Below are 25,214 nucleotides of genomic sequence, written 5' to 3'. Positions count from 1 at the left end.
GTTGTATGGTGGTGTGTAGGTGGTGTGTAGATGGGGTAAGGTGGGGTTGTATGGTGGTGTGTAGGTGGTGTGTAGATGGGGTAAGGTGGGGTTGTATGGTGGTGTGTAGATGGGGTAAGGTGGGGTTACATGGTGGTGTGGAGATGGGGTAAGGTGGGGTTGTATGGTGGTGTGGAGATGGGGTAAGGTGGGGTTGTATGGTGGTGTGTAGATGGGGTGGTATGGTGGTGTGTAGATGGGGTAAGGTGGGGTGGTATGGTGGTGTAGAGATGGGTTAATGTGGGGTTGTATGGTTGGTGTGTAGATGAGGTAAGGCGGTTTGTGGTTGTGTATTGTGTCAGCAGGGTAATAAGGGGTGATAAGTGGTAATAAGGGGTAGTGTATCAGCAGGGTAATAAGGGGTAGTGTGTCAGCAGGGTAATAAGGGGTAGTGTGTCAGCAGGGTAATAAGGGGTAGTGTGTCAGCAGGGTAATAAGGGGTAATAAGGGGTAGTGTGTCAGCAGGGTAATAAGGGGTAATAAGGGTTAGTGTGTCAGCAGGGTAATAAGGGGTAACAAGGGGTGGTGTGTCAGCAGGGTAATAAGGGGTAGTGTGTCAGCAGGGTAATAAGGGGTAGTGTGTCAGCAGGGTAATAAGGGGTAGTGTGTCAGCAGGGTAATACGAGGTAATAAGGGGTAGTGTGTCAGCAGGGTAATAAGGGGTAGTGTGTCAGCAGGGTAATAAAGGGTAGTGTGTCAGCAGGGTATTAAGGGGTAATAAGGGGTAGTGTGTCAGCAGGGTAATAAGGGGTAATAAGGGGTAGTGTGTCAGCAGGGTAATAAGGGGTAGTGTGTCAGCAGGGTAATAAGGGGTAGTGTGTCAGCAGGTTAATAAGGGGTATTAAGGGGTAGTGTGTCAGCAGGGTAATAAGGGGTATTAAGGGGTAGTGTGTCAGCAGGGTAATAAGGGGTAGTGTGTCAGCAGGGTAATAAGGGGTAGTTTGTCAGCAGGGTAATAAGGGGTAGTGTGTCAGCAGGGTAATAAGGGGTAGTTTGTCAGCAGGGTAATAAGGGGTAGTGTGTCAGCAGGGTAATAAGGGGTATTAAGGGGTAGTGTGTCAGCAGGGTATTAAGGGGTAATAAGGGGTAGTGTGTCAGCAGGGTAATAAGGGGTAGTGTGTCAGCAGGGTAATAAGGGGTATTAAGGGGTAGTGTGTCAGCAGGGTAATAAGGGGTATTAAGGGGTAGTGTGTCAGCAGGGTAATAAGGGGTAGTGTGTCAGCAGGGTAATAAGGGGTAGTTTGTCAGCAGGGTAATAAGGGGTAGTGTGTTCGCAGGGTATTGAGGGGTAATAAGGGGTAGTGTGTCAGCAGGGTAATAAGGGGTAGTGTGTCAGCAGGGTATTAAGGGGTAATAAGGGGTAGTGTGTCAGCAGGGTAATAAGGGGTAGTGTGTCAGCAGGGTAATAAGGGGTAGTGTGTCAGCAGGGTAATAAGGGGTAGTGTGTCAGCAGGGTAATAAGGGGTAATAAGGGGTAGTGTGTCAGCAGGGTAATAAGGGGTAGTGTTTCAGCAGGGTAATAAGGGGTAATAAGGGGTAGTGTGTCAGCAGGGTAATAAGGGGTAGTGTGTCAGCAGGGTAATAAGGGGTAGTGTGTCAGCAGGGTAATAAGGGGTAGTGTGTCAGCAGGGTAATAAGGGGTAGTGTGTCAGCAGGGTAATAAGGGGTAGTGTGTCAGCAGGGTAATAAGGGGTAGTGTGTCAGCAGGGTAATAAGGGGTAGTGTGTCAGCAGGGTAAAGTGGTGATGAAGGGGTTGATCGCAGTGTCTTTGTTTGTTTGTGTGTGTGTGTGTGTGTGTCAGGTTCTCGGGGCTCTGAGTCCAGTCCCCACGGCTCTCCCACACTTGGCCAGCAGGGCGGTTCCAGCGAGGATGTCTGGGTTCTCCGGAAGCCCCTCGCAGGTACGAGGGTGTGTTGTTGTGTTTGTGTATTGGTAGGTGTATTGGTGTGAGTGTGCATGTGTGCAGTTGTGTGTGTTATTAATTAATATAGGTCATTAATATAGTTTATTAATATAGTTTATTAATATAGTTAATTAATATAGTTAGTTAATATAGTTAATTAGTATAGTTAGTTAATATAGTTAATAAATATAGGTCATTAATATAGTTTATTAATATAGTTCATTAATATAGTTCATTGATATAGTTCATTAATATAGTTAATTAATATAGTTAATATAGTTAATATAGTTAATTAATATAGTTAATATAGTTAATATAGTTAATATAGTTAATATAGTTAATATAGTTAATATAGTTAATATAGTTAATATAGTTAATATAGTTAATTAATATAGTTAATATAGTTAATATAGTTAGTTAATATAGTTAATATAGTTAATATAGTTAATATAGTTAATATAGTTAGTTAATATAGTTAATAAATATAGGTCATTAATATAGTTTATTAATATAGTTAATTAATATAGTTAATATAGTTAATATAGTTAATATAGTTAATATAGTTAATATGGTTAATTAATATAGTTAATAAATATAGGTCATTAATATAGTTTATTAATATAGTTCATTAATATAGTTCATTGATATAGTTCATTAATATAGTTAATTAATATAGTTAATATAGTTAATATAGTTAATATAGTTAATATAGTTAATATAGTTAATATAGTTAATATAGTTAGTTAATATAGTTAATATAGTTAATATAGTTAATATAGTTAATATAGTTAATATAGTTAATATAGTTAATATAGTTAATTAATATAGTTAATTCATATAGTCCATTAATATAGTAAATTAATATACTTAGTTAATATAGTTAATATAGTTAATATAGTTAATATAGTTAATATAGTTAGTTAATATAGTTAATATAGTTAATATAGTTAATATAGTTAGTTAATATAGTTAATATAGTTAATATAGTTAATATAGTTAATATAGTTAATATAGTTAATATAGTTAATTAATATAGTTAATTCATATAGTCCATTAATATAGTAAATTAATATACTTAGTTAATATAGTTAATTAGTATAGTTAGTTAATATAGTTAATAAATATAGGTCATTAATATAGTTTATTAATATAGTTCATTAATATAGTTCATTGATATAGTTCATTAATATAGTTAATAAATATAGTTCATTAATATAGTTAATATAGTCAATTAATATTGTTAATTAATATAGGTCATTAATATAGTTTATTAATATAGGTCATTTATATAGTTTATTAATATAGTTCATTGATATAGTTCATTAATATAGTTCATTAATATAGTTCATTTATAAATATTAATAAATATAGTTCATTAATATAGTTAATATAGTCAATTAATATTGTTAATTAATATAGGTCATTAATATAGTTAATTGATATAGTTTATTAATATAGTTAATTGATATAGTTCATTAATATAGTTCATTGATATAGTTCATTAATATACTTCATTGATATAGTTCATTAATATAGTTCATTGATATAGTTCATTAATATACTTCATTGATATAGTTCATTTATAAATATAAGTCAATATTTGAACATATGTATAATGGAAATGGTGCCATCAGAAAGTATTCAAACCCCTTTGTCTTATTCCACATATTTGTTGTTACAGCCTGAATTCAGAATGGATTAAATATGTGTTTTCTCACCCATCTACACACAATACCCCATAATTACAAAGTATTATTCAACATAAAATACAGAAATATCTCATTTACAAATGTGTTCACACCCCTGAGGCAATACTGTGAGTCTTTCTGGGTAAGACCCTGAGTCAATACTGTGAGTCTTTCTGGGTAAGACCCTGAGTCAATACTGTGAGTCTTTCTGGGTAAGACCCTGAGTCAATACTGTGAGTCTTCCTGGGTAAGACCCTGATGTCAATACTGTGAGTCTTTCTGGGTAAGACCCTGAGTCAATACTGGTTAGAATCACCTTTGACAGCGATTACAGCTGTGAGTCTCTCTGGGTAAATCTCTAAGAGCTTTGCACACCTGCATTGTACAACATCTGCCCATTATTATGTTCAACATTCTTTAAACTCTGTCAAATTGGTTGTTGATCATTGCTAGACAACCATTTTCAAGTCTTGCCATATATTTTCAAGCAGATTTAAGTCAAAACCTGCAACTCAGGAACATTCACTGTCTTCTTGGTAAGCAACTCCAGTGTAGATTTGGCCTTGTGTTTTAGGCTGTTGTCCTGCTGAAAGGTGAATTCCTCTCCCTTTGTCTGGTGGAAATCAGTCTTAACCATGTGTTCAAAACGAATGGAGGACCAAGGCACTCTTCATATAATTCATTAAAACACCTTTATTTATTTTTTACCTTTATTTAACTAGGCAAGTCGGTTAAGAACAAATTTTTATTCACAATGACGGCCTACCGGAGGACAGTGGGTTAAATGCCTTGATCAGGGGTAGAATGACAGATTTTTACCTCGTCAGCTCGGGGATTCAATCTTGCAACCTTACGGTTACTGGCCCAATGCTCTAACCACTAGGTTACTGGCCCAATGCTCTAACCACTAGGTTACTGGCCCAATGCTCTAACCACTAGGTTACTGGCCCAATGCTCTAACCGCTATGCTACCTGCCTATTTATATGGCATGGTCAATGGAAACCAAGTTTAAAAACTCTGACGTGTTTCGGATACCTGTGCTTAGTTCCATTACGTTTCTTTTTCATCCTGAAAAACTCCCCAGTCCTTAACGATTACAAGCATACCCATAACATGATGCAGCCACCACCTATGCTTGAAAATATGGAGAGTGAAACTCAGTAATGCGTTGTATTATCAGGTTCGAAGGTAAGACCCAGATGCAGACTGTGTCGGAGTAACAATGTTTATTACAGCAACAGGGCAGGCAAACGACAGGTCAAGGCAGGCAGGGGTCGATAACCAGAGTAGTGGGGGAAAGGTACAGGACGGCAGGTAGGCTCAGGGTCGGGTCAGGGGCAAGCAGAGTGGTCAGGCAGGCGGGTTCAGAGACAGGACAGGCAAGTGTCAAAACCAGGAGGACGAGAAAAAGATAGACTGGGGGGGAAGCAGGAGCTGAGACAAAAACGCTGGTTGAGTTGACAAACAAGACAAACTGGCAACGGACAAACAGAGAACACAGGTATGAATACCCAGGGGATAATGGGAAAGATGGGCGAAACCTGGAGGGGGGTGGAGACAATCACAAGGACAGGTGAAACAGATCAGCATGTGACGTGTTTTGAATTCGCTCCAAACACTCTGTATTCAGGACAAAACGTGAATTTCCTTGCCACATTTTTTTCAGTATTACTTTCGTGCTTCCTGTTTAAACAGGATGCATATTTTGGAATGTTTTTTATTTTGTACAGGCTTCCGTCTTTTCACTCTGTCAATCAGGTCAGTATTGTGGAGTAACTACAATGTTGTTGACCCATCCTCAGTTTTCTATCACTGTAACTGTAACTGTTTTAAAGTCACCATTGGCCTCATGATGAAATCCCTGAGCGGTTTCCTTCCTCTCCGGCAACTGAGTTAGGAAGGACGCCTGTATCTTTGTAGTGACTGTGTGTATTGACACACCATCCAAAATGTAATTAATACTTCAAAGGGATATTCAATGTCTGCTTTTTTGGGGTGTCGGGGGGGGCTTTACTTGGCTCATTGCGCTCTAGCGACTCCTTGTGGCGGGCCAGGTGCTTGCAGGCTGACTCCAGTCGTCAATTGAACGGTGTTTCCTCCGACATATTGGTGCAGCTGGCATCTGTGTTAAGTGGGCGAGTGTTAAGAAGCGCGGTTTGGCGGGTCATGTTTCAGAGGACGCATGACTCGACATTCGCTTCTCCAGAGCCTGCGATGAGTGATGAGAAAATATCACAATTGGGAAGAAAAGGGGGTAAAAAAAAAAAGATAAACAAAAATGATGTCATCCATTTAAAAATCAGGCTGAAACAAAACACAATGTGGAGGAAGTCAAGGGGTGTGAATACTTTCTGAAGGCCCTGTGTTTCTGTGCCTGTGTGCATAATAGATGACGTTGATCATATCATTATTACTATCAGAAATAAGAGGTCCTAGAATAGAACCCTGAGGAACACCACATTCTATCTATTCCTAGAATAGAACCATGAGGAACACCACATTCTATCTATTCCTAGAATAGAACCCTGAGGAACACCACATTCTATCTATCTATTCCTAGAATAGAACCCTGAGGAACACCACATTCTATCTATCTATTCCTAGAATAGAACCCTGATGAACACCACATTCTATCTATTCCTAGAATAGAACCCTGACGAACACCACATTCTATCTATTCCTAGAATAGAACCCTGACGAAAACCACATTCTATCTATTCCTATAATAGAACCCTGAGGAACACCACATTCTATCTATCTATTCCTAGAGTAGAACCCTGACGAACACCACATTCTATCTATTCCTAGAATAGAACCCTGAGGAACACCACATTCTATCTATCTATTCCTAGACTAGAACCCTGAGGAACACCACATTCTATCTATCTATTCCTAGAATAGAACCCTGAGGAACACCACATTCTGTCTATCTGTTCCTAGACTAGAACCCTGAGGAACACCACATTATATCTAAACCTGTGTGTGTGTGTGTGTGTGCGTGTGTGTGTGTGTGTGTGTGTGTGTGTGTGTGTGTGTGTGTGTGTGTGTGTGTGTTTGCGTGTGTGCGTGCGTGCGTGCGTGTGTGTATGTACATTTGTGGATTTGTGTAGGTGGTGACCGTAGCAGCAGTGTGGGTAGTCTGGGTAGCGTTCGTTCCCTCGGCAGCGTCCAGAGTTCTGGAAATACACAACACGCCCTGAATACGCCTCCTCCGCCTGCCACAGCACACGCTACTAACACGCCAGCTAGCAGCCTGAACACACACGGCCTCAACGCTCCCGGGCTCCACGCGCAGTCGGAGGGAGTCAAGGTGGGTGTCAGTCTTCCTCTGATTGACAGAGGAACTAAGCCTGTCTCTGGTGTGTGTGTGTTTCAGGCTTGTGTGTGTGTGTGTGTGTGTGTGTGTGTGTGTGTGTGTGTGTGTGTGTGTGTGTGTGTGTGTGTGTGTGTGTGTGTGTGTGTGTGTGTGTGTGTGTGTGTGTGTGTGTGTGTTTCACAAGTGTGTGTGTGTGTGTTTCAGGAGTGTGTGTGTGTTTTAGGTGTGTGTTTGTGCTAACTTGTTCTTCAACTCTGATTCACAGATTGACTAAGCTCTTGTACATGTGTGTGTTTATGTTTAGCTCCTAGCCACAGTGATGTCCCAGTCAATAAAGGCAAAGGAGCATCTGTTGGAGCAGTCCAAGTCTGTGGAGCAGGCAGCAGGTACCCAGAATAATATTACTGTAATATTAATAACAACTATAATAATAGTAACAGGACCAGTCCAGGTCTGTGGAGCAGGCTGCAGGTAACCAGAATAATATTACTGTAATATTAATAACAACTATAATAATAGTAACAGGACCAGTCCAGGTCTGTGGAGCAGGCAGCAGGTACCCAGAATAATATTACTGTAATATGAATAACAACTATAATAATAGTAACAGGACCAGTCCAGGTCTGTGGAGCAGGCAGCAGGTACCCAGAATAATATTACTGTAATATTAATAACAACTATAATAATAGTAACAGGACCAGTCCAGGTCTGTGGAGCAGGCAGCAGGTACCCAGAATAATATTACTGTAATATTAATAACAACTATAATAATAGTAACAGGACCAGTCCAGGTCTGTGGAGCAGGCAGCAGGTACCCAGAATAATATTACTGTAATATTAATAACAACTATAATAATAGTAACAGGACCAGTCCATGTCTGTGGAGCAGGCAGCAGGTACCCAGAATAATATTACTGTAATATTAATAACAACTATAATAATAGTAACAGGACCAGTCCAGGTCTGTGGAGCCAACTGACTAACTGACTGACTGACTGAATGACTTTCTAACTAACTGACTGACTGACTTTCTAACTGACTGACTAACTGATTTTCTAACTGACTGACTGACTGAATGACTTTCGAACTAACTGACTGACTGACTGACTAAATGACTGACTGACTTTCTAATTGACTGACTTACTAACTGACTTTCTAACTGACTGACTGACTGACTAAATGACTGACTGACTGACTGACTTTCTAACTGACTGACTGACTTTCTAACTGACTGACTTTCTAACTGTCTGACTGACTTTCTAACTGACTGACTGACTTTCTAACTGACTGTCTGACTGACTGACTGATTGACTTTCTAACTGACTGACTTTCTAACTGACTGACTGACTTTCTAACTGACTGACTTTCTAACTGACTGACTGATTGACTTTCTAACTGACTGACTTACTAACTGACTGACTGACTGACTGACTTTCTAACTGATTGACTTAGTAACTGACTGACTGACTGACTTTCTAAGTGACTGACTGATTGACTTACTAACTGACTGACTTACTAACTGACTGACTGACTGACTGACTTTCTAACTGACTGACTGACTGACTGACTTTCTAACTGACTGACTTACTAACTGACTGACTTTCTAATTGACTGACTGAATGACTGACTGATTTTATAACTGACTGACTGACTTTCTTACTGACTGACTGAATGACTTTCTAACTGACTGACTGATTTTATAACTTTCTGACTGAGTGACTGACTTTATAACTGACTGACTGACTGACTTTCTAACTGACTGACTGACTGACTTTCTAACTGACTGACTGACTTTCTATCTGACTGATTGACTTTCTAACTAACTGACTGACTGACTGACTGTCTAACTGACTGACTGATTGACTTTCTAACTGACTAACTGACTGACTGATTGACTTTCTAACTAACTGACTAACTGACTGACTTGACTGACTTTCTAACTGACTGACTGACTGACTGACTTGACTGACTTTCTAACTGACTGACTTTCTAACTGACTGACTGATTGACTTTCTAACTGACTAACTGACTGACTGATTGACTTTCTAACTGACTGACTTACTAACTGACTGACTGACTGACTGACTTTCTAACTGATTGACTTAGTAACTGACTGACTGACTGACTTTCTAACTGACTGACTGATTGACTTACTAACTGACTGACTGACTGACTGACTTTCTAACTGATTGACTTAGTAACTGACTGACTGACTGACTTTCTAACTGACTGACTGATTGACTTACTAACTGACTGACTTACTAACTGACTGACTGACTGACTGACTTTCTAACTGACTGACTGACTGACTGACTGACTTTCTAACTGACTGACTTACTAACTGACTGACTTTCTAATTGACTGACTGAATGACTGACTTGACTGACTTTCTAACTGACTGACTTTCTAACTGACTGACTGATTGACTTTCTAACTGACTAACTGACTGACTGATTGACTTTCTAACTGACTGACTTACTAACTGACTGACTGACTGACTGACTTTCTAACTGATTGACTTAGTAACTGACTGACTGACTGACTTTCTAACTGACTGACTGATTGACTTACTACCTGACTGACTTACTAACTGACTGACTGACTGACTGACTTTCTAACTGACTGACTGACTGACTGACTGACTTTCTAACTGACTGACTTACTAACTGACTGACTTTCTAATTGACTGACTGAATGACTGACTGATTTTATAACTGACTGACTGACTTTCTTACTGACTGACTGAATGACTTTCTAACTGACTGACTGATTTTCTAACTGACTGACTGACTGACTGACTTTCTAACTGACTGACTGACTGACTTTCTAACTGACTGACTGACTGACTTTCTAACTGACTGACTGACTTTCTATCTGACTGATTGACTTTCTAACTAACTGACTGACTGACTGACTGTCTAACTGACTGACTGATTGACTTTCTAACTGACTAACTGACTGACTGATTGACTTTCTAACTAACTGACTAACTGACTGACTTAACTGACTTTCTAACTGACTGACTGACTGACTGACTTGACTGACTTTCTAACTGACTGACTTTCTAACTGACTGACTGATTGACTTTCTAACTGACTAACTGACTGACTGATTGACTTTCTAACTAACTGACTAACTGACTGACTTGACTGACTTTCTAACTGACTGACTGACTTTCTAACTGACTGACTGATTGACTTTCTAACTAACTAACTGACTGACTAATTGACTTTCTAACTAACTGACAGACTGACTGACTGTCTAACTGACTGACTGACTGACTGTCTAACTGACTGACTGATTGACTTTCTAACTGACTAACTGACTGACTTGACTGACTTTCTAACTGACTGACTGACTTTCTAACTGACTGACTGACTTTCTAACTGACTGACTGATTGACTTTCTAACTGACTGACTGATTGACTTTCTATCTGACTGACTGACTTTCTAACTGACTGACTGACTGACTTTCTAACTGACTGACTGATTTTCTAACTGACTGACTGACTTTCTAACTGACTGACTGACTGACTGACTGTGTAACTGACTGACTGACTGTCTGACTGACTGACTTTCTAACTGACTGACTGACTGACTTTCTAACTGACTGACTGACTTTCTAACTGACTAACTGACTGACTGATTGACTTTCTAACTAACTGACTGTCTAACTGACTGACTGACTGACTGTCTAACTGACTGACTTTCTATCTGACTGACTGACTTTTTAACTGACTGACTTACTAACTGACTGACTGACTTTTTAACTGACTGACCTACTAACTGACTGACTGACTGACTTTCTAACTGACTGACTGACTGACTTTCTAACTGACTGACTGACTTTCTAACTGACTGACTGACTTTCTAACTGACTGACTGACTGACTGATTTACTTTCTAACTGACTGACTTTTTATCTAACTGACTGACTTGACTGACTTTCTAACTGACTGACTGACTTTCTAACTGACTGACTGATTGACTTTCTAACTGACTTACTAACTGACTGACTTTCTATCTGACTGACCAACTTTTTATCTGACTGACTGATTTTCTAACTAACTGACTGACTTTCTAACTGACTGACTTTCTAACTGACTGACTAACTGACTTTCCAACTGACTAACTGATTGACTTTCTAACTGACTGACTGACTGACTTTCTATCTGACTGACTGACTTTTTAACTGACTGACTGACTTTCTAACAGACTGACTGATTTTCTAACTGACTGCTGACTGTCTGACTGACTGACTGATTGACTTTCTAACTGACTGACTGACAGACTGACTGACTGATTGACTTTCTAACTGACTGACTGACTTTCTAACTGACTGACTGACTGACAGACTGTCTGACTGACTGACTGGCTGACTTTCTAACTGACTGACTGATTGACTTTCTAACTGACTGACTGACTGACTGACTTTCTAACTGACTGACTAACTGACTAACTGACCGACTGTCTAACTGACTGACTGACTGTCTAACTGAGTAACTGTCTAACTGACCGACTGTCTAACTGACCGACTGTCTAACTGACTGACTGACTGACTGTCTGACTGTCTAACTGACTGACTGTCTAACTGACTGACTGACTGACTGTCTAACTGACTGACTGTCTAACTGACTGACTGACTGACTTTCTAACTGACTGACTGATTGACTGTCTGACTGACTAACTGTCTAACTGTCTGACTGTCTAACTGACTGACTGTCTAACTGACTGACTGTCTAACTGACTGACTGACTGACTGACTGTCTAACTGACTGACTGACTGACTGACTGTCTGACTGACTGACTGACTGACTGTCTGTGTTTCTTTTAGCTGCTGCTAAGAGTCCATCTGGTTGTCCTCCTCAAGAACAGCGTTCCTTTGATCGCAAGGCAGAGGCAGATGTGAAGGTGAGGTCTGTGTGTGTGTTCGGGCATGAGCGTGTGTGTGCCTGTTTGTGTGTGTGTATGTGTGAGTTTGTGTGTGTGTGTGTGTGTGTGTGTGTGCGTGTTGTCTCACCAGAGACAGATTTCTTTTCTGTTTCAGTTTATTGTTTCTGCTTCCTGAAGCTTCCCTCCATCATTCAGTGGCTTGGGATGTGTTGCTGTTCGCTGGACGTTGTTCTCAGGACGTATCACAGAGGAAGCCGTGGTTAACACCCCTACTCTAACAATAAGAGAGTCAGGACACCGTGGTTAACACCCCTACTCTAACAATAAGAGAGTCAGGACACCAGGGTTAACACCCCTACTCTAACAATAAGAGAGTCAGGACACCAGGGTTAACACCCCTACTCTAACAATAAGAGAGTCAGGACACCAGGGTTAACACCCCTACTCTAACAATAAGAGAGTCAGGACACCAGGGTTAACACCCCTACTCTAACAATAAGAGAGTCAGGACACCGTGGTTAACACCCCTACTCTAACAATAAGAGAGTCAGGACACCGTGGTTAACACCCCTACTCTAACAATAAGAGAGTCAGGACACCGTGGTTAACACCCCTACTCTAACAATAAGAGAGTCAGGACACCGTGGTTAACATCCCTACTCTAACAATAAGAGAGTCAGGACACCGTGGTTAACACCCCTACTCTAACAATAAGAGAGTCAGGACACCGTGGTTAACACCCCTACTCAAACAATAAGAGAGTCAGGACACCGTGGTTAACACCCCTACTCTAACAATAAGAGGGTCAGGACACCGTGGTTAACACCCCTACTCTAACAATAAGAGAGTCAGGACACCGTGGTTAACACCCCTACTCTAACAATAAGAGAGTCAGGACACCGTGGTTAACACCCCTACTCTAACAATAAGAGAGTCAGGACACCGTGGTTAACACCCCTACTCTAACAATAAGAGAGTCAGGACACCGTGGTTAACACCCCTACTCTAACAATAAGAGAGTCAGGACACCGTGGTTAACACCCCTACTCTAACAATAAGAGAGTCAGGACACCGTGGTTAACACCCCTACTCTAACAATAAGAGAGTCAGGACACCGTGGTTAACACCCCTACTCTAACAATAAGAGAGTCAGGACACCGTGGTTAACACCCCTACTCTAACAATAAGAGAGTCAGGACACCGTGGTTAACACCCCTACTCTAACAATAAGAGAGTCAGGACACCGTGGTTAACACCCCTACTCTAACAATAAGAGAGTCAGGACACCGTGGTTAACACCCCTACTCTAACAATAAGAGGGTCAGGACACCGTGGTTAACGCCCCTACTCTAACAATAAGAGAGTCAGGACACCGTGGTTAACACCCCTACTCTAACAATAAGAGAGTCAGGACACCGTGGTTAACACCCCTACTCTAACAATAAGAGAGTCAGGACACCGTGGTTAACACCCCTACTCTAACAATAAGAGAGTCAGGACACCGTGGTTAACACCCCTACTCTAACAATAAGAGAGTCAGGACACCGTGGTTAACACCCCTACTCTAACAATAAGAGAGTCAGGACACCGTGGTTAACACCCCTACTCTAACAATAAGAGAGTCAGGACACCGTGGTTAACACCCCTACTCTAACAATAAGAGAGTCAGGACACCGTGGTTAACACCCCTACTCTAACAATAAGAGAGTCAGGACACCGTGGTTAACACCCCTACTCTAACAATAAGAGAGTCAGGACACCGTGGTTAACACCCCTACTCTAACAATAAGAGAGTCAGGACACCGTGGTTAACACCCCTACTCTAACAATAAGAGAGTCAGGACACCGTGGTTAACACCCCTACTCTAACAATAAGAGAGTCAGGACACCGTGGTTAACACCCCTACTCTAACAATAAGAGAGTCAGGACACCGTGGTTAACACCCCTACTCTAACAATAAGAGGGTCAGGACACCGTGGTTAACGCCCCTACTCTAACAATAAGAGAGTCAGGACACCGTGGTTAACACCCCTACTCTAACAATAAGAGAGTCAGGACACCGTGGTTAACACCCCTACTCTAACAATAAGAGAGTCAGGACACCGTGGTTAACACCCCTACTCTAACAATAAGAGAGTCAGGACACCGTGGTTAACACCCCTACTCTAACAATAAGAGAGTCAGGACACCGTGGTTAACACCCCTACTCTAACAATAAGAGAGTCAGGACACCAGGGTTAACACCCCTACTCTAACAATAAGAGAGTCAGGACACCGTGGTTAACACCCCTACTCTAACAATAAGAGAGTCAGGACACCGTGGTTAACACCACTACTCTTCCGATAAGAGAGTCAGGACACCACGGGTTAACATCCCTACTCTAACAATAAGAGAGTCAGGACACCGTGGTTAACGCCCCTACTCTAACAATAAGAGAGTCAGGACACCGTGGTTAACACCCCTACTCTAACAATAAGAGAGTCAGGACACCGTGGTTAACACCACTACTCTTCCGATAAGAGAGTCAGGACACCACGGGTTAACATCCCTACTCTAACAATAAGAGAGTCAGGACACCGTGGTTAACACCCCTACTCTAACAATAAGAGAGTCAGGACACCGTGGTTAACATCCCTACTCTAACAATAAGAGCCATGGGATCTTTAGTGACCACAGAGAGTCAGGACACCGTGGTTAACACCCCTACTCTAACAATAAGAGAGTCAGGACACCGTGGTTAACACCCCTACTCTAACAATAAGAGAGTCAGGACACCGTGGTTAACACCCCTACTCTAACAATAAGAGAGTCAGGACACCGTGGTTAACACCCCTACTCTAACAATAAGAGAGTCAGGACACCGTGGTTAACACCCCTACTCTAACAATAAGAGAGTCAGGACACCGTGGTTAACACCCCTACTCTAACAATAAGAGAGTCAGGACACCGTGGTTAACACCCCTACTCTAACAATAAGAGAGTCAGGACACCGTGGTTAACACCCCTACTCTAACAATAAGAGAGTCAGGACACCGTGGTTAACACCCCTACTCTAACAATAAGAGAGTCAGGACACCGTGGTTAACATCCCTACTCTAACAATAAGAGAGTCAGGACACCAGGGTTAACACCCCTACTCTAACAATAAGAGAGTCAGGACACCGTGGTTAACACCCCTACTCTAACAATAAGAGCCATGGGATCTTTAGTGACCACAGAGAGTCAGGACACCGTGGTTAACACCCCTACTCTAACAATAAGAGAGTCAGGACACCGTGGTTAACACCCCTACTCTAACAATAAGAGAGTCAGGACACCGTGGTTAACACCCCTACTCTAACAATAAGAGAGTCAGGACACCGTGGTTAACACCCCTACTCTAACAATAAGAGAGTCAGGACACCGTGGTTAACACCCCTACTCTAACAATAAGAGAGTCAGGACACCGTGGTTAACACCCCTACTCTAACAATAAGAGAGTCAGGACACCGTGGTTAACACCCCTACTCTAACAATAAGAGAGTCAGGACACCGTGGTTAACATCCCTACTCTAACAATAAGAGAGTCAGGACACCAGGGTTAACACCCCTACTCTAACAATAAGAGAGTCAGGACACCGTGGTTAACACCCCTACTCTAACAATAAGAGCCATGGGATCTTTAGTGACCACAGAGAGTCAGGACACCGTGGTTAACACCCCTACTCTAACAATAAGAGAGTCAGGACACCGTGGTTAACACCCCTACTCTAACAATAAGAGAGTCAGGACACCGTGGTTAACACCCCTACTCTAACAATAAGAGAGTCAGGACACCGTGGTTAACACCCCTACTCTAACAATAAGAGAGTCAGGACACCGTGGTTAACACCCCTACTCTAACAATAAGAGAGTCAGGACACCGTGGTTAACACCCCTACTCTAACAATAAGAGAGTCAGGACACCGTGGTTAACACCCCTACTCTAACAATAAGAGAGTCAGGACACCGTGGTTAACACCCCTACTCTAACAATAAGAGAGTTAGGACACCGTGGTTAACATCCCTACTCTAACAATAAGAGAGTCAGGACACCAGGGTTAACACCCCTACTCTAACAATAAGAGAGTCAGGACACCGTGGTTAACACCCCTACTCTAACAATAAGAGCCATGGGATCTTTAGTGACCACAGAGAGTCAGGACACCGTGGTTAACACCCCTACTCTAACAATAAGAGAGTCAGGACACCGTGGTTAACACCCCTACTCTAACAATAAGAGAGTCAGGACACCGTGGTTAACACCCCTACTCTAACAATAAGAGAGTCAGGACACCGTGGTTAACACCCCTACTCTAACAATAAGAGAGTCAGGACACCGTGGTTAACACCCCTACTCTAACAATAAGAGAGTCAGGACACCGTGGTTAACACCCCTATTCTAACAATAAGAGAGTCAGGACACCGTGGTTAACACCCCTACTCTAACAATAAGAGAGTCAGGACACCGTGGTTAACACCCCTACTCTAACAATAAGAGAGTCAGGACACCGTGGTTAACACCCCTACTCTAACAATAAGAGAGTCAGGACACCGTGGTTAACACCCCTACTCTAACAATAAGAGAGTCAGGACACCAGGGTTAACACCCCTACTCTAACAATAAGAGAGTCAGGACACCGTGGTTAACACCCCTACTCTAACAATAAGAGAGTCAGGACACCAGGGTTAACACCCCTACTCTAACAATAAGAGAGTCAGGACACCGTGGTTAACACCCCTACTCTAACAATAAGAGAGTCAGGACACCGTGGTTAACACCCCTACTCTAACAATAAGAGAGTCAGGACACCGTGGTTAACACCCCTACTCTAACAATAAGAGAGTCAGGACACCGTGGTTAACACCCCTACTCTAACAATAAGAGAGTCAGGACACCGTGGTTAACACCCCTACTCTAACAATAAGAGAGTCAGGACACCCGTTTAACGTCCCATCAGAAAGATGTAGTTAGATGCAATGACTGTAAAAAGAATGGACAAAGCCATCGATCATGTGACCCCATTCATTCCTATGGGACGACTCAGTAACGTATTTGAAGGCCAGGTTGTTTTCTGAACTAGAGTCTCATGGATACATAACATGTGCCGTTAGTCCTCATTCAGTAAGTGACGTTGCAGGCTGTCTCAGTGTTGACCCCTCTCATTGAGTAACTCAAGTTGAAGGCCGACCAGGGTACTGCAAGCTGCCATTAGCAGCTAAAATTACAACTTATTCTGTGTACAATTTCTTAGTATTCGGTTCAAGGACATACTTCCGGTGTATTAGAAGCAATATTTGGTACCGTGATAATTTTTTAAAATGAAGATTGCCATTTTTCCGTTCACTATAATTGGGGATACTGTTTTCTACTAACAAGGCCTGCAATACTGCGGTCGGGCTTGAACCTCCGTGGCTTCAACGAGTGGGGGCAGTTGTTCTCCCCCTGATTAGATGGCATCTCTACTGCCCCCTGGGGGTAAAGGATGTCAGTCTAACCCTAACAACCAATCACCGAGCTGAGCTGTGTCACCTGACCTCACAGAGACATACAGAGCCTCTGGACTCCCTCCTCCCTCCCCCCACCCTGTTCTAGAACTCTGGTATCTATGTTCTAGAGCTCTGAGAATATTCTGTGTTCTAGAACGATGAGAGTGTTCGGTTGAAGAGCTCTGAGAATGCTGATAGTTCTAGTCTTCAGTGTGTGTTCTACAATGTAGAGCTGAGTGTGTGTTCTACAGTGTAGAGCTGAGTGTGTGTTCTACAGTGTAGAGCTGAGTGTGTGTTCTGCAGTGTTCTAGAGCTGAGTGTGTGTTCTACAGTGTAGAGCTGAGTGTGTGTTCTAGAGTGTTCTAGAGCTGAGTTTGTCTTCTACAGTGTTCTAGAGGTGAGTGTGTGTTCTACAGTGTAGAGCTGAGTGTGTGTTCTACAGTGTAGAGCTGAGTGTGTGTTCTAGAGCTGAGTATGTGTTCTACAGTGTTCTAGAGCTGAGTGTGTGTTCTAGAGTGTTCTAGAGCTAAATGTGTGTTCTATAGTTGAGTGTGTGTTCTACAGTGCTCTAGAGCTGAGTGTGTGTTCTACAGTGTTCTAGAGCTGAGTGTGTGTTCTAGAGCTGAGTGTGTATTCTACAGTGTTCTAGAGCAGAGTGTGTGTTCTACAGTGTAGAGCTGTGTGTGTTCTATAGTGTTCTAGAGCTGAGTGTGTGTTCTAGATTGTTCTAGAGCTGAGTGTGTGTCTACAGTGTTCTAGAGCTGAGTGTGTGTTCTACAGTGTTCTAGAGCTGAGTGTGTGTTCTACAGTGTTCTAGAGCTGAGTGTGTGTTCTACAGTGTAGACCTGAGTGTGTGTTCTACAGTGTTCTAGAGCTGAGTGTGTGTTCTACAGTGTAGAGCTGTGTGTGTTCTAGATGGTTCTAGAGCTGAGTGTGTGTTCTAGAGCTGAGTGTGTGTTCTACAGTGTTCTAGATCTGAGTGTGTGTTCTACAGTGTAGAGCTGAGTGTATGTTCTACAGTGTAGAGCTGAGTGTGTGTTCTACAGTGTTCTAGAGCTGAGTGTGTGTTCTACAGTGTAGAGCTATGTGTGTTCTAGATTGTTCTAGAGCTGAGTGTGTGTTCTAGAGCTGAGTGTGTGTTCTACAGTGTAGATCTGAGTGTGTGTTCTACAGTGTAGAGCTGAGTGTATGTTCTAGAACAATGAGAGTGTTCTGTGTTCTAGAGTGAGGCGGTAGTGACCTGGTTGACTGAGTGTCAGCTGCAGTTCTACACCACTCACCTCCTCACCGCTGGCTATGACCTAGACACCATAGGCCACATGACCCCCGAGGTAAGATGACCTCTGACCCCTACACCACGTGTCATCCCAACCTCTACCCCGGCATCCCGTATGTCCTATCTGTGGGGGCGTGGCCTCCTCCTGACCCCTGACCTGGTGATGTCATCATGACCCTCCTGTCTCTGTGACCTCTGACCCTCTCTGAGTTGTCTGCCAATCACGCATCACTATTATTTACCGCTTCATTTGCATAAAGCTAATGTTTATTAATGTACATCAGCGAGGTGTGTGAGAGAGGATGAGTGTGTGTTAACTGTATGTGTGTGTGTGTGTGTGTGTGTGTGTGTGTGTGTGTGTGTGTGTGTGTGTGTGTGTGTGTGTCTGTGTGTGTGTGTGTCTGTGTGTGTGTGTGTGTCTGTTTGTGTAGGACCTGACAGCAATCGGTGTAACTAAACCAGGCCATCGTAAGAAGATGACATCAGAGATCAGCAAACTGCCGTCTGGTGACTGGCTACCTGACCACAAACCAGTAAGAACACATTCCGAGCCACCACCTTTGTCTTGAGACACAATGACCCCAATACATCTGAAGACACATGTTGAAGACTCCATGCCATGTCTTGAGACATTTGATATGTGTTTTCAAGATATTCTGGGCCATACCAATATTAATGAGGATACTCTGGGCCATACCAATATTAATGAGGATACTCTGGGCCATATCAATATTAATGAGGGTACTCTGGGCCATACCAATATTAATGAGGGTACTCTGGGCCATATCAATATTAATGAGGATACTCTGGGCCATACCAATATTAATGAGGGTACTCTGGGCCATATCAATATTAATGAGGGTACTCTGGGCCATATCAATATTAATGAGGATACTCTGGGCCATACCAATATTAATGAGGGTACTCTGGGCCATACCAATATTAATGAGGATACTCTGGGCCATACCAATATTAATGAGGATAATCTGGGCCATACCAATAGTAATGAGGATACTCTGGGCCATACCAATAGTAATGAGGATACTCTGGGCCATACCAATAGTAATGAGGATACTCTGGGCCATACCAATATTAATGAGGATACTCTGGGCCATACCAATAGTAATGAGGATACTCTGGACCATACCAATATTAATGAGGGTACTCTGGACCATACCAAAATTAATGAGGATACTCTGGGCCATACCAATATTAATGAGGATACTCTGGGCCATACCAATAGTAATGAGGATACTCTGGGCCATGCCAATATTAATGATACCAATATTAATGAGGATATTCTGGGCCATACTGATATTAATGAGGATACTCTGGGCCATACTGATATTAATGAGGATATTCTGGGCCATACCAATATTAATGAGGATATTCTGGGCCATACCAATATTAATGATACCAATATTAATGAGGATACTCTGGGCCATACTGATATTAATGATACTGATATTAATGAGGATATTCTGGGCCATACCAATATTAATGATACCAATATTAATGAGGATACTCTGGGCCATACCAATATTAATGAGGATATTCTGGGCCATACCAATATTAATAATACCAATATTAATGAGGATACTCTGGGCCATATCAATAGTAATGAGGATACTCTGGGCCATACCAATAGTAATGAGGATACTCTGGGCCATACCAATAGTAATGAGGATATTCTGGGCCATACCAATATTAATGAGGATATTCTGGGCCATACTGATATTAATGAGGATATTCTGGGCCATATTGATATCAATGAGGATATTCTGGGCCATACCAATATTAATGAGGATATTCTGGGCCATACCAATAGTAATGAGGATATTCTGGGCCATACCAATATTAATGAGGATATTCTGGACCATACCAATAGTAATGAGGATATTCTGGGCCATACCAATAGTAATGAGGATATTCTGGGCCATACCAATATTAATGAGGATATTCTGGGCCATACCAATAGTAATGAGGATATTCTGGGCCATACCAATATTAATGAGGATATTCTGGACCATACCAATATTAATGAGGATATTCTGGGCCATACCAATAGTAATGAGGATATTCTGGGCCATACCAATATTAATGAGGATATTCTGGGCCATACCAATATTAATGAGGATATTCTGGGCCATACCAATAGTAATGAGGATATTCTGGGCCATACCAATATTAATGAGGATATTCTGGACCATACCAATAGTAATGAGGATATTCTGGGCCATACCAATAGTAATGAGGATATTCTGGGCCATACCAATATTAATGAGGATATTCTGGGCCATACCAATAGTAATGAGGATATTCTGGGCCATACCAATATTGATGATACCAATATTAATGAGGATACTGGGCCATACCAATACTAATGAGGATATTCTGGGCCATACCAATATTAATGAGGATATTCTGGACCGTACCAATATTAATGAGGATATTCTGGGCCATAACAATATTAATGAGGATACTCTGGGCCATACCAATATTAATGAGGATACTCTGGGCCATACCAATATTAATGAGGATACTCTGGGCCATATCAATATTAATGAGGGTACTCTGGGCCATACCAATATTAATGAGGGTACTCTGGGCCATATCAATATTAATGAGGATACTCTGGGCCATACCAATATTAATGAGGGTACTCTGGGCCATATCAATATTAATGAGGGTACTCTGGGCCATATCAATATTAATGAGGATACTCTGGGCCATACCAATATTAATGAGGGTACTCTGGGCCATACCAATATTAATGAGGATACTCTGGGCCATACCAATATTAATGAGGATATTCTGGGCCATACCAATAGTAATGAGGATACTCTGGGCCATACCAATAGTAATGAGGATACTCTGGGCCATACCAATAGTAATGAGGATACTCTGGACCATACCAATATTAATGAGGGTACTCTGGACCATACCAAAATTAATGAGGATACTCTGGGCCATACCAATATTAATGAGGATACTCTGGGCCATACCAATAGTAATGAGGATACTCTGGGCCATGCCAATATTAATGATACCAATATTAATGAGGATATTCTGGGCCATACTGATATTAATGAGGATACTCTGGGCCATACTGATATTAATGAGGATATTCTGGGCCATACCAATATTAATGAGGATATTCTGGGCCATACCAATATTAATGATACCAATATTAATGAGGATACTCTGGGCCATACTGATATTAATGATACTGATATTAATGAGGATATTCTGGGCCATACCAATATTAATGATACCAATATTAATGAGGATACTCTGGGCCATACCAATATTAATGAGGATATTCTGGGCCATACCAATATTAATAATACCAATATTAATGAGGATACTCTGGGCCATATCAATAGTAATGAGGATACTCTGGGCCATACCAATAGTAATGAGGATACTCTGGGCCATACCAATAGTAATGAGGATATTCTGGGCCATACCAATATTAATGAGGATATTCTGGGCCATACTGATATTAATGAGGATATTCTGGGCCATATTGATATCAATGAGGATATTCTGGGCCATACCAATATTAATGAGGATATTCTGGGCCATACCAATAGTAATGAGGATATTCTGGGCCATACCAATATTAATGAGGATATTCTGGACCATACCAATAGTAATGAGGATATTCTGGGCCATACCAATAGTAATGAGGATATTCTGGGCCATACCAATATTAATGAGGATATTCTGGGCCATACCAATAGTAATGAGGATATTCTGGGCCATACCAATATTAATGAGGATATTCTGGACCATACCAATATTAATGAGGATATTCTGGGCCATACCAATAGTAATGAGGATATTCTGGGCCATACCAATATTAATGAGGATATTCTGGGCCATACCAATATTAATGAGGATATTCTGGGCCATACCAATAGTAATGAGGATATTCTGGGCCATACCAATATTAATGAGGATATTCTGGACCATACCAATAGTAATGAGGATATTCTGGGCCATACCAATAGTAATGAGGATATTCTGGGCCATACCAATATTAATGAGGATATTCTGGGCCATACCAATAGTAATGAGGATATTCTGGGCCATACCAATATTGATGATACCAATATTAATGAGGATACTGGGCCATACCAATATTAATGAGGATATTCTGGGCCATACCAATATTAATGAGGATATTCTGGACCGTACCAATATTAATGAGGATATTCTGGGCCATAACAATATTAATGAGGATATTCTGGGCCATACCAATATTAATGAGGATTTTCTGGGCCATACCAATAGTAATGAGGATACTCTGGGCCATACTGATATTAATGAGGATATTCTGGGCCATACCAATATTAATGAGGATATTCTGGAATATACCAATATTATACATTTGAGTAATCATACTAAATACATATGAACACACGTGTAATAATGTGTTCATATGTATTTAGTATGATTACTCAAATGTATAATATTTTTGTGTGTGTGTGTGTGTGTGTGTGTGTGTGTGTGTGTGTGTGTGTGTGTGTGTGTGTGTGTGTGTGTGTGTGTGTATATAGGCCAGCCTGGCAGAGTGGTTGTCAGCGATTGGGCTGAACCAGTACTACCAGGTTCTGGTGCAAAATGGATATGACAACATCGACTTCATCACTGAGATCAGCTGGGAGGACCTGAAGGAGATTGGCATCACCAAGCTGGGTAGGACACACGGGAGATAGACATCACCAAGCTGATAGGACACACAGGAGATAGACATCACCAAGCTGGTAGGACACACAGGAGATAGACTTCACCAAACTGGGTGGGACACACAGGAGATATACGTCACCAAGCTGGTAGGACACACAGGAGATAGACGTCACCAAGCTGGTAGGACACACAGGAAATAGACATCACCAAGCTGGTAGGAGATAGACATCACCAAACTGGCAGGACACACAGGAGATAGACGTCACCAAGCTGGTAGGAGATAGACATCACCAAACTGGGTGGGACACACAGGAGATAGACATCACCAAGCTGGTAGGACACACAGGAGATAGACGTCACCAAGCTGGTAGGACACACAGGAAATAGACATCACCAAGCTGGTAGGAGATAGACATCACCAAGCTGGTAGGAGATAGACATCACCAAACTGGTAGGATACACAGGAGATAGACATCACCAAGCTGGTAGGACACACAGGAGATAGACGTCACCAAGCTGGTAAGAGATAGACATGACCAAACTGGTAGGATACACAGGAGATAGACATCACCAAGCTGGTAGGATACACAGGAGATAGACATCACCAAGCTGGTAGGACACACAGGAGATAGACATCACCAAGCTGGTAGGACACACAGGAGATAGACATCACCAAACTGGTAGGACACACAGGAGATAGACGTCACCAAGCTGGTAGGAGATAGACATCACCAAGCTGGTAGGACACACAGGAGATAGACATCACCAAGCTGGTAGGACACACAGGAGATAGACATCACCAAGCTGGTAGGACACACAGGAGATAGACGTCACCAAGCTGGTAGGAGATAGACATCACCAAGATGGTAGGATACACAGGAGATAGACATCACCAAGCTGGTAGGACACACAAGAGATAGACATCACCAAGCTGGGTAGCTTGAAAGGTTCTAGATACATGGACACAGAGAGACAGATTATCATATATATTAAAGGACACAGAGAGACAGATTATCAGAGATGTATTAAAGGACACAGAGAGACAGATTATCAGAGATATATTAAAGGACACAGAGAGACAGATTATCAGAGATGTATTAAAGGACACAGAGAGACAGATTATCAGAGATATATTAAAGGACACAGAGAGACAGATTATCAGAGATGTTTTAAAGGACACAGAGAGACAGATTATCAGATATATTAAAAGACACAGAGAGACAGATTATCAGATATATTAAAGGACACAGAGAGACAGATTATCAGAGATGTTTTAAAGGACACAGAGAGACAGATTATCAGAGATGTTTTAAAGGACACAGAGAGACAGATTATCAGATATATTAAAGGACACAGAGAGACAGATTATCAGATATATTAAAGGACACAGAGAGACAGATTATCAGATATATTAAAGGACACAGAGAGACAGATTATCAGAGGTGTTTTAAAGGACACAGAGAGACAGATTATCAGAGATGTATTAAAGGACACAGAGAGACAGATTATCAGAGATATATTAAAGGACACAGAGAGACAGATTATCAGAGATGTATTAAAGGACACAGAGAGACAGATTATCAGAGATATATTAAAGGACACAGAGAGACAGATTATCAGAGATGTTTTAAAGGACACAGAGAGACAGATTATCAGATATATTAAAGGACACAGAGAGACAGATTATCAGATATATTAAAGGACACAGAGAGACAGATTATCAGAGATGTTTTAAAGGACACAGAGAGACAGATTATCAGAGATGTTTTAAAGGACACAGAGAGACAGATTATCAGATATATTAAAGGACACAGAGAGACAGATTATCAGATATATTAAAGGACACAGAGAGACAGATTATCAGATATATTAAAGGACACAGAGAGACAGATT

At 41.5% G+C, this 25,214-nt stretch overlaps 1 protein-coding gene across 3 annotated transcripts in view; it reads left to right on the top strand.

Moving 5' to 3' along the window:
• Positions 1–25,214, top strand: part of LOC118948700 (caskin-1) — a 130,257-nt gene that overhangs the window by 52,474 nt on the left and 52,569 nt on the right. For 2 of the 3 annotated variants that reach the window (XM_090194635.1, XM_090194637.1), the window contains 7 exons: positions 1,842–1,940; positions 6,743–6,942; positions 7,253–7,334; positions 11,782–11,858; positions 18,574–18,681; positions 19,058–19,159; positions 23,192–23,330. In XM_090194635.1, the coding sequence (XP_090050761.1) occupies positions 1,842–1,940; positions 6,743–6,942; positions 7,253–7,334; positions 11,782–11,858; positions 18,574–18,681; positions 19,058–19,159; positions 23,192–23,330 (807 nt within the window). The remainder of the gene's footprint in view (positions 1–1,841; positions 1,941–6,742; positions 6,943–7,252; positions 7,335–11,781; positions 11,859–18,573; positions 18,682–19,057; positions 19,160–23,191; positions 23,331–25,214) is intronic. The other variant, XM_090194636.1, reaches the window with a different exon arrangement.

This window comes from Oncorhynchus mykiss, chromosome 13 (assembly GCF_057628025.1).
Source record: "Oncorhynchus mykiss isolate SJ-2025 chromosome 13, ASM5762802v1, whole genome shotgun sequence".
NCBI lineage: Eukaryota > Metazoa > Chordata > Actinopteri > Salmoniformes > Salmonidae > Oncorhynchus > Oncorhynchus mykiss.
This window is presented reverse-complemented; position numbering and strand designations above follow the sequence as displayed.